Source organism: Petaurus breviceps, unplaced genomic scaffold (assembly GCF_028583685.1).
Source record: "Petaurus breviceps papuanus isolate PSGF00001 unplaced genomic scaffold, PetGlider_PUasm1.0 373, whole genome shotgun sequence".
Classification (NCBI taxonomy): domain Eukaryota; kingdom Metazoa; phylum Chordata; class Mammalia; order Diprotodontia; family Petauridae; genus Petaurus; species Petaurus breviceps.
The window spans coordinates 217168-232369 of NW_027186299.1; the positions used below are offsets into that span (position 1 = coordinate 217168).

The 15202-nt window shown below is 58.3% G+C and overlaps 1 protein-coding gene and 1 long non-coding RNA gene across 2 annotated transcripts in view; both read left to right on the forward strand.

The window, feature by feature from the left end:
- Positions 1-2569: 2569 nt before the first annotated feature.
- The window catches only part of LOC138169764 (uncharacterized), a 21127-nt gene continuing 8494 nt past the window's right edge, over positions 2570-15202 (forward strand). The window contains exon 1 of the long non-coding RNA XR_011170460.1: positions 2570-2665. This is a non-coding gene — a long non-coding RNA (uncharacterized lncRNA). The remainder of the gene's footprint in view (positions 2666-15202) is intronic.
- MYCN (MYCN proto-oncogene, bHLH transcription factor) lies at positions 4288-10473 on the forward strand. Its single transcript, XM_069099329.1, has 2 exons — positions 4288-5102; positions 9024-10473. Exons 1-2 carry the CDS (start codon positions 4394-4396, stop codon positions 9659-9661), a joined length of 1347 nt encoding a protein of 448 aa, XP_068955430.1. The 5' UTR covers positions 4288-4393; the 3' UTR covers positions 9662-10473.

The window sequence follows — 15202 nt, forward strand, 5'->3', positions numbered from 1 at the left end:
CCATCCCAGCTGCACCCCCACCCACCTTTTTTAGTCTCACTAACTGGCCCTGGGCCAGTTCAAGGGTTTCTGGGTGGGACTGGCTCTGTACAAGTTAGGGACTGGGACAGGGAGAGGAACTAAGAAATGGCTGGTCTTTCTTCCCGGGCCTAACCTCCCCCAGACTTGCCCTGGCTTTCATCCCTGGGCTAATTCTCTGCTCTTTCTGCCAGATCCTGGGAACGCCGCTTGGTCCTCTTCATCCCCAAGCCAGGGCCTGTTTCCTCTCATTCTCCCTGGCCTTCCCCTGGTCCTTGGTTTCTGGGAAGGCCACCCCCACCCCCAGATTTACTAGGGAAACCCCAATCTGGGGAAAGCCGAATCGACCCAGAAGTCAAGGCAGGGGTAAGGATTTGTTTCACAAAAGGGACCTTTGCTTGACAAAGGGATTCCTTCCCCCAGCCTGCTTCCCCCTAGAGAATTTTAAATCATTCCATTGACAAAGATGCTCATTGAACTCTCCATGTTTTATTCTGGAATGGGCCTCTGTGTGGAAGGCCTGGCCGCCCTGCTGGGCTCGGTGGCTCCTGGGAGGGCGGAGGTGAGGAGTCTTGGCCATTGGACCGGAGGCGGGCTGGGGCCAGTGGAGACTCTCTCCTGGGCTACTTCACAGCTGGTCTCTTTGGAAATGGTGGGAGCTGGGTAAAGTGCTTTTTCATAGCCTCACTGCAGGCTGGGGGGAGATGCCATTATGACACCCCTCCCCCATTTTATAGGGGAGGAAGTGGAACCAGGTGAGGGTGATGGGACTTGCCCAGGGCTCCAACAGCCGATCAGTTTGGTCTCAGGTCTTCCTAACTGCAAACCCCACTATTGTCATTAAGTCAGAGAACACTGACCCGGAATGGAGAGCACTTAAATCTGGGTGACCTTGGGCCTGCCGGGGTAGCGCCTCCGAGTTGGTCTCCATGAAATGAGATTAGATTAGGAGCCTTATGGTATGGAAAGGCTCCTCCCAACAGCTCAGGTTAAGTCACTGGTACAAGTAGTAAGGCCCCCCCTTTTACTGAGGGATAAACTGAGGTTTATGAGAAGTTTGGAAACCAGGCTGCCTCAGTGGGCTTGACGACCCTGGAGGGCTCCCTTGCCATTGACACCCCGGGCAAAGTCTGCAGCAGCAGCCTCGGTTGACTGCTCCCCGCCCCACTTGTGGGTCAACAGGCCCACCCCTATGAATGCGGGTGAAAGATGAAGTGGTCCTACGTGGGTGGGGGAAGAAGGGGGCAGGAAAGGAGGGCGAGGTGGCCCACTTGTGGCAAGGTTTCATTACTCATTCTTTGCAAAAATAGAGGAAGATAAATGGGGAGGCCCGAGCTGGGTCAGCCCCCCTCCCGCCTCTCAGGGTAAATAAACAGAGCGGAGAGTGGGGAGCCAGGGCTCCGCCGGCTGGCATTGGGGGCATCCAGGGAAGGCCCCTCCCCCGCGGCCCCCAGTGCTCCGTCCGGTGGCCAGGTCCCCGGGAAGGAAGGAGGGGCAGGGGTCCCGGTCAGTTGCTAACAGCAGAGGGGAGGGGGACGCTAGGGGAGCGTCGGGACCAGCCTTCCGGGCCCTGAGGGCACCGGGGGCCGCCTAGGTGGGACGGGGCGAGCGCGGGGGAGGGGGACGGAGGGGCCGGTAAACAATTCGGGTCTCGGCCACTCCTTCTGCAGCAGCAGCCCCCGCATCCCCGCCAGGGGTCGCCTTGCACCGAGGAAAGCCCGCGGACCAAGGCCCCCTCATTGCCCCGCCGGAGATTGATTGAGTCACCCCAGCCCCCCCCCCCTTCCGCTGGGCCAGGGGCTCAGCCCCCCAGCAGCTCCCGGAGACCGCCTTCCGACTCCCCTCAGCCCCCCCATAGTGAGCTAGGAGGCTGCAGATTGCAGCAGCCGGGCTCCCTCCCCCCCATCCCCGCTGCAGCCCAGGCGCGGTCCCCGAGAAGCAGCCCGCCGCCACCCAAGCCGGGGGCTGGAGATTGCCGCAGAAGCCCACCCCGCAGCCCATGCACGCCTCCTCCCCCCCGGGGACAGTCGCTGTCTTTTTTGCACCGACTGGTGCATGCGAAACTCTCCTCTCGCGGCCGAGGCCATTGCCCAGCATCTCCCCCTTGCAGGGTCGGGAGGGGGGGAGGCATCCCGAGACCCCTGCCCCAGCAGCAGAAGAAAGGCCCGGGGGCTTTTGGCGCGAAAGCCTCCTGGCGCCTCCCCGGACTTTTATGGAAATCGGGAGGGCGGGGCTTGGGCCGCCCCCCGCCCCCTGCTCCACTTCCCAGCCTCCCCCCGCCCCCGCCTCCCGGCTCCCTCTAGGCACCCTCCCCCCTCCGGGTGTGTCAGAATTTGGGGGTTAATAACATCCCGGGCGCTGCAAAGCGACGCAGTCAGTGACAGGCGGCGGGCGGCGGGCGGAGCGGCCGGTGCGAGGGGCGGCTGTCCCCGGAGGAGCCCCCGGGCACCGAGGCTGCGGCTGCGGCTGCGGCTGGAGAGGAGGGCGCGCGAGCGGCCCCGAGTCAGCCCCGGGGCGCGGAGCGCCGCCCAGCCCAGCTCTGCCCAGCCCTGCCCAGCCCTGCCCAGCCCTGCCCAGCTCAGCCCGGCCCCGCGCGTCTGGCCAGTCCCTGCTCCCGCTGCCGCCGCCGCCGCCGCCGCCGCTGGAGGTAAGGTGAACCGGTGGGTAGCGCCCGCACCGCATGGTTCCGCACTGCACCGCACCGCACCGCCCTGCCCAGCCGGGCTCTGCAGCCCTGGGCTCGGGCCACGCTGCCTCGGCTTGCTCATAGGGAGAGGCGCGGAGCCGTCTTGGGGCGGGGGGGCTTCTCCCCCAAAGGGACAAAAACTCGCCCCGGCTGCCCGCCCCCCTCCCCCCACCGCCCGGGCTCCCCTGCTTCCCTGCCTTTGCCTGGAGCTTGGGCTGATCCCTCCGGCCCTGGGGCTCCCGGACCTCCTCGGTCGGATTGTCTGCCAAGGCTTCGCCCGGAGCGCTTGGCACCCTGCGTGCAGAGCTTTGCACGGGGGGTTAGCGCCAGAGCTGGGGCTGCTGCGCCGGGCACGGAGGAGGAGCGCGGGGGGCGCGGGGGGCACTGGGTGCGGCCCGCCTAGTGCCACATCTTGGCTCCCAGCCCCCGGCTAGGGGCTTCCTGGGCTCTCGGAGCTGGTGACCCCGCTCGGGGCGGCTTCTTCCGAGCCGGGAGGCGGGAGGCAGCTCTGGGCCAGGCTGAGGGGAGGGAGTCCTTGGCGGCGTTCTGCTGCACCAGGGCCGCGGGGCTGGGGGCTGCAAGGTGGGTCGGGCTGGAGGCTGGGGCGTGCTCAGTTCGGAGGTTTGGGGTGCTGCAAATAAGCGGCCAGGTGCCCTGGAACGTACACCCTAAGTGGAAATGACCCTCGGTGCCGTGTGCCAGCGCAATCAGCTAGCTGACTAGCAGAACGGGGAGGAAGAACCTTCTTAGAACCCAGCCCGAGGTCGGAGAGCCCGGAGGGACCTCGGAGCCGACACCCGAGAATGTCAGAGCTGGGAGGGGTCTTCGGAGGTAGAACAGAACGCTGGAGCTGGGCGGGCAGGGGGGGATCTCGGAACGCCGAGCGGAGAATGTCAGCTGGGAGGGACCCTAGAACCCAGAATGCTGGAGGGGCCGTTGGAACCCCCTCGCACGAAGTATGTGAGCTGGGAGGAGCAAACCGCGCGTAAGATGTCAGAATGCCGAGCGGAGAGGGCCCTCGGAGGCCGCCGGCCTGGTAAAGTTTGCCGACGGCCATGGCATTCCTTCTCCAGTGCATTTTGACCCAGAGCGGGGGCACCCCTCGAGCGAGCCCCCTTGGGTAGAAAGTGGCTGTGGGGGGTGTGCGTGCCGGGCCCTGCCGCTGTGTGAGTGTGCCGGGGAGAATCCGACGCTTGTTGTGCTTGGGGTTTTTTTTTCCCAGAGGGGGGCCCCCCCCCCTGTAGTTGGCTCGGAGGGGCTGGACGACCCTCCGCTGCATCCCCCTCCCCCTCCCCCAGTGGTGTAGGCGCCTGGTACACAAAAGGGAAGGGGGTGGGAGGGAGAGGAGAGGAACTTCTCCAGCCTCGGGAGGGAAGCTGGGCAGGGTTGGGGCGCCCGTGCGGCCGGCTGGCTGCCTAGGCAGCTGGCCTCTCCCCCTGCTCGGCCCCCGCGGGAGGAAGACTGCCCGCCTGCCTCCCCGGCAGCTGCCTTTGCCAACCGTTTTTCTCTCCCTGTCTCTGTCTCTCTCCCTCCCTCTTCTCCCTTACGCGTCCGTGTGTCTGTCCGTTCCGCTGCCCAGGGCTGATCGGTGCCTCCCTCCCGCCGCCCTCTCTGGATCCCTCGGCCCGGAGTCCCGACGACCGGCGGTGCGCACCCCGAGCGGCGGCGGCCCTCACGCCCCCTCCCACCATGCCGGTGGGCGCCGCGGCCCCCAAGAACCCAGACTTGGAGTTCGACTCGCTGCAGCCCTGCTTCTTCCCGGACGAGGACGACTTCTACGTGGGCGGCCCGGACGCCGCGCCCCCGGGGGAGGACATCTGGAAGAAGTTCGAGCTGCTGCCCACGCCGCCGCTCTCACCGAGCCGGGCCGGGCCCGGGGGCGGCGAGCCCCCCGACTGGGCGTCCGAGCTGCTGCTGCTGCCGCCGCCCGAGGCCGAGCCGTGGGGCAGCGGGGGGCCGGCGCACGCAGCCTGGGGCGAGGGCAATCTGAGCGCCTTCGTGCTGCGGGACTGCATGTGGAGCGGCTTCTCGGCGCGGGAGAAGCTCGAACGGGTGGTCACCGAGAAGCTGCAGGCCGGCCCGCGGGGAGCGCTGGCCGACGGCCCGGCCAAGGCCGGCGCAGCCGCCGCCGCCGCCGCCTCCTCCGCTCCGCCCTCCAGGACCGCGGCGGCCGGCCGGCTCCCGGCCCCCGGGGCGTCCGAGCTGTGCAACCCGGCCTCCGAGTGCGTGGACCCGGCCGTGGTCTTCCCCTTCCCGGTGACCAAGCGCGAGTCCCCGGCCGCTGCAGCCGGAGCCGCGGGCACGTCCGGGCAGCAACCCCGAGGCCTCCAGCGCCCCTTCGTTGAGGGAGACAGCAGGGCCAACAGCTGTTCCGGGGACGACACCTTAAGCGACTCAGGTAAGACGCCCCCCCCCCCCCGACCCCAGGGCCCCCCTTGGCCCGCAGGTCCAAAGCTTCTTCCTGGCCCTTTCCTGCCCTCCCTGCAGTGCTCCTGGGCGGGGGTCACGGGCTCGCCGATGGCAAGACCACAGGGTGGTCCGAGGAGCCCCTACTGCGCATTCTGTTTACAATGAAAGTTACTTCCTTGGCGTCCCAACAAACGCTCACCCTAGTCCAGGAAGTAGGCAGAGATTGTACCTTCCCAGAGTCCGCGGGAACCGGGACGGGGAGCCAGTGGCAGCCTGAGGCCAGAGCCCCAAAGGGGGATCCTCCAGCCCCCAGGGGAGAGAGGGGAGGGCTCCAGGAGGCCATCCAGGTGGAAGAGCAAATTCTCCCCTCCCTCTGTCCGGTTACAGAGAGCCGTGGAGGAAAGGGGCAGATTCCCTGCACTGTCCGGCAACTCCTTATGGCTTTTCTCTGATCACCCTGCACCCAGAACTGGCCAGTCGTTCTGGGGGGTGCCAGCAGGTGGCAGTGTGATGCCCACCCCCTCCAAGGTCCTTTTGGTCTGAATTCAGCTCCTGCTCCCACTCCTACCCAGCACCACCCCCTAGGAAACCGAGGCTTCTCTGGTGATCATAGGGAGTCCTCTGTGTGTATTTGGGCCTCAGAGACCCAGCTCCATCCCTTCCCACTTGGGTGACCTTGGCCAAATGCTTCTGTCCGCCAGTCAGCATTTATTAAGCTGCTGAGTACCTACCTTCTCGGTCTCCAGTGTTCTCAGAGGCCCCTCCCCAACCTGCTCTTTCACCCCTAAGCACTGGTTAAGTGGGTGCTTTATGCCTGGCACTGTGCTCAGGCCCTAGCAGTCCAGGGCAGGATTGTCCTGTCTTCCAAGGAGCTGGCCATATTCAGCCCACCAGCTGTTATTTATTAAGCATCTGTTGGGGGCTCTCCGTCAGGCTTGGGCTCAAGCCCTGTGACCACATACAGGTCATTGGCTTCACTTGGAGGGCTTCAGTTTGCTCCTGTAAAGGAGGGCTGGCCGTTGGACATTGTTCTCTGATCACAGCTCTGTGGGCTGTGTGCTAGGCTTGCAAGATGGAGAGGACAGTCCCTGCCCTCAGGAAGGGTATGGTCTGTTGAGGAACATGAAGTGGATAGAGGTTCACACCCTCTGTAGTCCGCAGTACGTTAACACAGAGACGTTCGAAGGTAGCCCTTCCCCAGGCTGCCTCAGCCGGAGTCCTTCCCTGGGCTGAGGTGCCCAGGCTCCGGGGCCTTCGGGTGTGACTTGGTGGGTTGGGCTGGTCCGGTCCTCCCTAGAGAGAGGGGGAGCCTGGCTTCCCTTCTGTTTAAAAGTCACGTCCTCATGCCTTGGGCTGGGGTGTCCTGTGCTAGGGACAGAGGGCCTGTTGGGTAGGTATGGTCCTGTCTGAGCCCTAGAAACCTCCCTCAGTCTTCACTTTCCAAAAAAGGTTCCCTGTCCCTTTAATGTCCCTGCCTTGACAGCCTTGGGTGAGGGAAGCATTTCCTCCTAACAGCTGTCTTCTTGGCAGGCGCCCAAAACCCAGGCCTTAAGGGGACCCACAGACTGGGGCAGCACAGTGCTAGCTTCAGAACAAATCCACCAATTGTTCTATCTCCGGTGCCAAAGACGGGGCAGGATTTCCATGGGGTGGAGTGTGTGTGTGTCTGTGTGTGTGAGTGTGTGTGTGTCTGTGTGTACGTGGTATGTGTGTCTGAGTGTGTATGTGGTGTGTCTGAGTATGTCTGTGTGTACGTGGTATGTGGTGTGTGTCTGTGAGTGAGTGTGTGTGTCTGTGGTGTATGTGAGTGTGTCTGTGTGTACATGGTATGTGTGTCTGAGTGTGTATGTGGTATGTCTGAGTATGTCTGTGTGTACGTGGTATGAGTGTTAGTATGTGGTGTGTCTGTGAGTGAGTGTGTGTATGTGAGTGTGTCTGTGTGTATGTGGTATGTGTGTCTGAGTGTGTATGTGGTGTGTCTGAGTATGTCTGTGTGTACGTGGTATGTGGTGTGTGTCTGTGAGTGAGTGTGTGTGTCTGTGTGTACGTGGTATGTGTGTCTGAGTGTGTATGTGGTGTGTCTGAGTATGTCTGTGTGTACGTGGTATGTGTGTTAGTATGTGGTGTGTCTGTGAGTGTGTGTATGTGAGTGTGTCTGTATGTGTGTGTCTGTACATGGTATGTGTGTCAGTATGTGGTGTGTGTGAGTGTATGTATGTGTATGTGGTGTGTGTGTGTGTGTGTGTGTCTAGAGAAGCATCTTCTATTTCTGAAGGAGTGATCTCATTGGGGGGGATGTTGAGTGTGAGAGACACCCCCCCTCCCCCAGTGTAAACCACCCGCCCCCCCCCCCAGGTGTGTCAGTGACCCGGCCGTTTGCCCTCCCCCCCCCCCCTTTGCTTAGACCCCGCTGAGGCTTGGCTTTGGTTCTGCTGAGAATGGGTCACTCGGGCTGTAGCCATTTCTCACACCGTCTTTCCTCCCTCCGTCTCTTTTCCAGGCCAATGTGTAGGGTGTTGATACTGTGTGTTCCTCACAGCTCTCGTGTGGGTGTCCACGTAGGACATGAAATCACTCCATTCACACAGACTAGTGGTGGCTTTTGTCTTGTATCCCCAGGGCCCTGCCCTGTGCCTGGTGCATGCAGTAGGGGTCTATTAGATGCCTTGTCGGGTGGCGGTCAGCAGTGCGTGGGGCTCAGTGCTCAGGTGGTCTTGCTTGCAAGGCAGTTTTTGGCCTCATGAAGCCATAGTTTGTCTAATGACATGGGAGAGGAATAAGGCATGTCCATCTGGGGCCTCTCTCCTGTGCCCTCTGCCGCACCTGAGCTTTTCCAGCTTCCTCTGGAATTCGAGCATTCCATGACTCGAGCCAGGTCTGTCCCCAGAGCTCATCCACTATCCACCATCCACCAAGACAGACTCGTGCAGATTTTTTGGTAAATAACTTAGGCATGCAGTGGCTCCTGTTTCCCTGAGACCCTGGATGTGGGTGGTGCAGGTCTGGATGGGTGTTTCTGGAGGGGAGATGGACGCAGTGTGGGGTGTGTGTGGGGGGGTGAGGTGGCCTTCTCCGGGTCACCGGCGAGCCTCTGAGCCCCCTGGGCTCAGCCCCAGGTTTACTGATTGGACGGTCAGTAGTCTGGGCATCGAGCCACGAGGGCCTGGAACCTTGGGTCTGTCTTTGAGTGGTTCCCTTGGCCTATCTGATACGTGAGAGAGAGTGTGTGTGTGTGTGTGTGTGGTGTGTGTGTGTGTGGTGTGTGTATGTGGTGTGTCTGTGTGTGGTGTGTGTATCTGAGTGTGTGTCTATGTGGTGTGTATGTGGTGTGTGATGTGTGTATCTGAGTGTGTGTGGTGTGTGTGTGTATGTGGTGTGTGTCTGTGTGTGGTGTATGTGTCTGTGTGTGTGGTGTGTGTATCTGAGTGTATGTGGTGTGTCTGTGTGTGTATGTGGTATGTGTATCTGTGAGTGTCTGTGTGTGTATCTGAGTGTGTGTGTATGTGGTGTGTCTGTGTGTATGTGTGTGGTGTATGTGTCTGTGTATGTGGTGTGTGTATCTGAGTGTATGTGTGTATGTGGTGTGTCTGTGTATGTGGTATGTGTATCTGAGTGTGTGTGTGTGGTGTGTGTATCTGTGAGTGTATGTGTGTGTATCTGAGTGTCTGTGTGTGTGTGGTGTGTGTATCTGTGAGCGTATGTGTGTATGTAGTGTGTCTGTGTGTGTCTGTGTGTGGGGGGGAGCCATTTCTCCCCTGCCCCCAGCTCCCCCAGCGTCTGTGGAAGCCCTTTCTCGCTTTGCCGTCCCCCTCCCAGTCCAGCGCCGTGCCTGCAGCCATGGCAGGAGGGCGTTTTTAAGTGCCCGCGGGACAAGATGCACAGAGTAACTCTCTCACTTTGTTTCCAAAAGATGAGGAAGAGGAAGAGGAGGAGGAGGAGGAGGAGGAGGAGGAGGAGGAAGAGGAGATCGACGTGGTGACGGTGGAGAAGCGCCGGGCATCGTGGTCCTCCAGCAGCCCCAAGGCGGTCACCACGTTCACCATTACCGTGAGGCCCAAGAGCGCGGCTGCCGCCACGGCCACCATCAGGGCGCAGCCGGGGGAGCTGATCCTCAAACGCTGTGCCCCCATCCACCAGCAGCACAACTATGCCGCGCCCTCCCCCTGTGCCGAGAGCCAGGAGCCTCCCCCGAAGAAGGCGAAGGCCGAGGCCCCGCCGCGCCCCACCAAGAGCGCCCCGGGGCCGCCCAAGGCCAAGGGTGCCAGCCCCCGCAACTCCGACTCGGAGGACAGCGAGCGCCGGCGCAACCACAACATCCTGGAGCGCCAGCGGCGGAACGACCTGCGCTCCAGCTTCCTCACGCTCAGGGACCACGTGCCCGAGCTGGTGCAGAACGACAAGGCGGCCAAGGTGGTCATCCTGAAGAAGGCCACGGAGTACGTGCGGGCGCTGCAGGCCGAGGAGCGCCAGCTGCAGCTGGAGAAGAAGCAGCTGATGAGCCGGCAGGAGCAGCTCCTCAGGAGGGTGGGACGTGTGCGGACTTGCTGAGCCCGCCCCGGCCCCTCCTCCGGCCGCCGACGGACACTGCCACTTTGCACATTTTTTAAAATTGTTCGAGAAAAAAATGGTGTTTTGACGTTGAGAATGTTGGTTCACTTTCAATACGGTCCTCTCTCCAGCACTCGGGGTGGGCGAGGCCGCCTGGCCGGAGGGTGAAGACGGAAGGCCGCTCCAGGCCCCTTCCTCGAGCGGCAGGTGGGTCAAGCTGACCAGTCAGTCCTTTCCTCCATGGTGCTTACGCGTTCTGACCCACCGCGGACTGGGGGACTCGCTGGTGGTTCTGCGAGATCTCTGTAAATAATGATTTCACACTTGCCTTCGTCCATGTCTCGGGTAATGAGAGGCGGCCCCTCCGGCCCCGCGTGGAGAGTGGAGATTCCTACCTAAGGACTGTGTGGGAGGCCTCAGTGTCGAGGAGCGTGTTTCGAATGCAGATACCTTGTTCCTGGCTGTCTCTACTGGACTGATTCTTACACTGTCTGTATACTTTAGTATGGCGCGGAGACATGACTACATTTGATACTTATATTTTCGTATGAAAATGAGTTGTGAAGTTTTGAGTAGATATTACTTTATCACTTTTTGGAACTAAGAAGCTTTTGTAAAAAAAACGACTTCTCTAGGCCTTTTTCCCCTTGCCCCGGTTCTTGCTGTTGGCGTCCACGCTCATGTTTGGGGCATAGAACTGGGGAAAGGCAAAGTTCTGTGTCTCACTTGTCTTGGAAATGTCTCTTTAGTGCTGCATCTCTGAGCACTTTGAAATACCTCATGTCTATGAAAATAAACAGTCATTGAATGATGCCTGGTGAGCTCTGTTCTCTCCCATTCCCCTGCCCTCAGCCCATTTGGGAGCCCTTTCCCAAGGCCAGGGAGATGCTGGATGACCTGGAGTCACCCCTTTGGGGTCTGGGCCTCAGTAGGAGCCCCCCAGCCAGCCCGGGTGACTGTCACCAGTAGAACTGTGGGTCTGAGGCCCCACCTGCCTCTAATGCTGGGATCTCACTGTCTCGGGCCTCTCCAGCTCTGCAATTCTGGGTCCTCTGAGAGTCTGTAAACCTTCTTTGGTACATTGTGACCCTTCCAGTCCTTGACACTGGTGATTCTGCTGATTATTAAGCAGTGATTGGGGCCTTGCAGCGGGCTTGACTGATGGCTGCAGAGCACAGGTGTCAGGAATGGACTAAGCTGTCTCAGGGTAGTGAGCTCCCCAGCTATGCGCTATGGCGGCAGGACCACAGAGGGGACACAGATGAAAACCAAGAATTTTAGCAGTGACAATCTTGAACATTTCTCAGGGCAGTGCCTAGCGTGACCATGTAGATCCAGCAGGTTTATGACCAGAAAGTCAGCTGAATCGCCACCACCCCACACAGTACTATCCAGATCTGACCCTGATACTTTCTGTCTTGCTTTGGGTAAGTCATTTAATCTCTGGGCCTTCGTTTCTTCCTGAAAAGTGAGATAGTCTAAAGCTTTGGACCCCTTCTATAGAGCTACTCTGGTTTTGTAGTGAATTTTTTCTCATCATGGTCCTTTTACTAACCTGAGGAAAGGAACCCTTTTCCCTCCCGGGCTTCTAACCTAGACATTTGTGGAAGCATGAACCTGGGGTGACCATCATTCTGAAGGCCAGGGTGCCCCCAAGGACATTAATTGGACCCATCAGAGATATTCTGGACGATCTACCTCCATTCTGGCTTGTCTGGGTGGGGGGGAGGTCTGTGCTCAGCTCAGACCAGGCTCACCTTTGGGGTAATTGTCAGTGGAGGTAACCCTATAACCTGGAAACCTGGAAGAAAATCAAGTTTCTCCAAAGTGCCCTTTGCCAGGGGGTGTGTATGTGGCTGGGGAGCTGTGGCATCCTAGGCTATGTTCTGGCTCTGGTTGGCTTCGGTGCTTGCCAAGAATTATTTGTATGGTGTGGGGAGGGGAGAGGGCAGCAGTTTCCTGGGAAGCCTGAGAAGTCAAGGGAATAACAGGGAGTAAATGTTGCTTGGGGAACCTGGCCTCACATCCGAGCCTTGCCACCTTTGCACTCGTGTGGTCTTGGGACTTACTGTTGCCTCAGTTCCTCATCTGCAAGATGAGAATGTTGGATCAGAGGATTCTAAGGCCCCCTTCAGCTCAGAATCTGGTCTGTCCTATGAATGGCACATAGCCAAATGGGACCTTATATACACATTTCAGAGCTCAAACATTCCGTGACTTTTACAGACCTACTATGTGCCGAGCACTGTCTTAGGCAATGGAGACAGATGATAATGTCTCTGACTTTTCCATCCTCCCCGACCCCCAGCACCCCACCTCCCAGCTCTGGCATTCCAGGGTCTCTGACTTCCCCCAGTTTTGACCATGATTTAAAAGAGCAGCTATATTAGGAAGGGCTTTGCTTCTTAGCTGCCCTTCTAAAGGTGCTGAGTGAATTTTCTGGTACCATGATGGGTCTCTGTAAACTTCTTTCACCTGCTATCTCCTTTCCTTTGGGGCCACTAATGTGTGTGTGGGGAGCCTACCCCAAACTCCTTAACAATGAGAGCCATTCCAAAGGCCTTAGGAGGTGGTGGGCTTCCTATCTTGGAACACATCCAGCAGAGGCTGAAGGATCACCTGGTTGGAGGGTTCCAGTGGTTGGACTGACTGTAAATGGCCAAACATCTGGTGGGTGCCAGTGGTGGCTGAAGCCACTGTATATGGCCACAAGAAGTCCTGACTTTCCCATTCTGTGCTTTTGTGAACTCAGAAGGCTATGTACTCATTCTTAAACCTCTGATCTTTTCTGGAATCAGTAATAACAGCATTCTTGTAAGGATAATAGCTGTTCCTATATGGGTGCACTAATTTTGACTGAGCATTTTCTCCTGGAAGCCCTAAGAGGTGAACAGCATAGGGCTATTTGTCTCGGTTTTAGAGAGCAGATGCCCCCTAATAAGCATAATCAGGTCCCTACTAGGACTAAGGTTGGTATGTACAGCAGAGCAGGTGCTAACTTCCTATAAGATAAGGGGACAGCCGTAATCCCAGCACCCTTGAGGCATGCCCAGTGCCCACTGATGGAGGCCAGTGGAATTAAAAGCCCTCTCACTCCTGGCTCACAAAGACTGAATGTTTGGCAGCATGATATGGGAATATGAGATCAGGTAACCATGGGCGGTCGACTATGAAGAGATTTCCTCTATGAGTAAGGAAACTAATGAAGTTTTGTATGACTTGAGACAGTCCTAGGAGTTGTTTTAGAATAAAGACCCCTGAGTGCTCGCCACCCAGGGTCCTTGGTAGTGAGTTTCAAAAGGACCCCTCTAGAGAACAGAATGCCTAAAGTGTTCGGGAGACACTGGGAATTGTGAATTTGAACCACTGAAAAAAGCCCCACAAGTCTATAAAATCTCTGTGAGGGTTGGAAAAAGAATCCCAGAAGCACCAGATCTGGAGGAGACTCCAGAAGCCATGGAACAAAAGTCTCTGCCCACACATTTGACTAGTGAAGGTCCAGGCTCTGTTTTTAAAACCCTCCCAGAAAAGGAAACTCACCGTCTCCCAAGACAGCTTCTCTCCTGGTGGGGAACAGTGACCCTTGGTTCAGAGAGGTATCTTTTTGGGGAAAAATGAGGGTCACTGTCCTCTGTTAGGGGGAGAAGCTGTCTTTGGATCCTGGGAATGGAGAGGGACAATGCCAGCCTCTGGGGATGTCAGCCAAAGGTACAGGTACAGTCCAACTCAACACATATTATCAAGGACCTGAGTTAAATCCCAGCTCCCCGACTCATTCCAAACCTTTGCTCTCCTCCTGAGGCTGCTTACATTACTGTTCTTTCTCCAGCCTTCTCCGCAGAGTCCTTCACCTTTTATGCTGAGAACACTGATGGGTGGGAGCCATTCCCATCTCAGAGCCCGCTGACATCTCCCCTCCCTCCTCCTCTTCCCCAGTTGCTGATTACAACGTGGTTCTGCTTTGCTGAGGTCAGTTCCCTCCAGGTGCCTTTGGTCCCAATGCCTCCCATATTCTCCATCGTGGCCCCCTTTTCCAATCTTCACCCTTTCCTTTCTACTGGTCCCTTCCCCACTGACTATGGCGGCGCCTTCCAAGCTCATCTGGTCCTCAGCGGCCACCGTTGGACATGCTGTACCTCGACCCCAGCACAGCAATGTCATTTCGGTCTTCTGCAAGAGCCAAGGACAGCCACCATCTCCACCACCTTCCCATATGCTCGCATCTTCCCCGTCCTAAAACCTTCCGCAGACCCTGCTGTGCCCTCAGTCTGGCCTCTGGCTCCTTTCAGCCAAACTCCTAGGAAAGAGCTGCCAATGCTCGGCATCCCCTTCCTCTCCCAGCTTTCCTGTGTGGCTTAACTTCCACCCTTGTCACTCTGGTGAAGCTGCCCCTTCAGATGCCAGCGCTCGCTAGCCGCCTATCCCATGGACTTTTCTCGTCTGGGCCCTCTTGGGCCTTCTGCAGCCTCTGGCACTGCCCCTCGGCCTCCCCTCTCTTCCCTTGGGTTTTGTATCTCCCTCGTGGGCTCGGCCTCCAGGTCAGAACCTCTGAGGGGGGGCTTCCCAATGCTCTGTCCTCTTTCGGTGACCTCAACAAACACTCGGCTGGTTTTAAACGATCATTTCTGTGCAATAACTCAGATGCACTTATCCAGCCTCGGTTGGCCTGCATCAGCCGATGCCTTCTGGGCCACAGGATCCGTTCAGCACCAGTAATCCACCAGGGATCCGACTGTCTTTTCCTGAGGGTCTCCTGCTGAGCCCTCATTTGTGACGAGGTTTCCATTCTTCTTCCAGTCTCCCATCTTCACCAGCTTGACTCACCTGGACTCCTCGCTCCGCCTTCCCATTTGTTCAGTTTGTTGCCAAATCTCGTGTTTCTACCTCCTCGGCCTCTCTCTTTGCCTCAGTTTCCACATCTGTAAAATGAGCTGGAGAAGGAAATGGCAGACCACTCCAGTGTCTCTGCCAAGAAAACCCCAAACAGGGTGAAGAAGCGTTGGACAGGATTGGACGAGGTCACTGCCCTGCTTAGTAAACGCCCCTGACTCCCAGCTGTCTCTAGGCTCCTCTACCCCCAGGCTTTGAAAGCCCTTCACAATGACCCCAGTTTTTCTTCCCCACCTTATTTTGCCTTCCTCCCCATCCTGAACTAACCTTCCTTCTGCTTCTGTCTCCCACGACACCCCATCACTCACCTCTGCGCATTTGCCCTGGTCATTGCCCCATGCCTGGAATGCCCCCACCCCATCCCTGCCTCCTACAACCAAGCTGAAATGTCACCTCCTACAGGAAGCCTTCCCCGATGGCCACCTGCAGTCTCCCCGCCTCCCTGAACTAGCTTACGTGCATGCATTTGTTGTCCTTATTCAAGGGCCTCTCCTGAAGAGCTGGAAGTAATGTATCCCAAGGGCATTGTCTAGCCAGTGCATAGTAGGGGCTTAAGTAGGTTCCTGTTGATGGACTGATTGAATGGTGTGAGGGCACAGGGATGGTCCTTTCCACCCTCCTCCATCCTTCCTGGCTCAGTCTGCCCTGGCG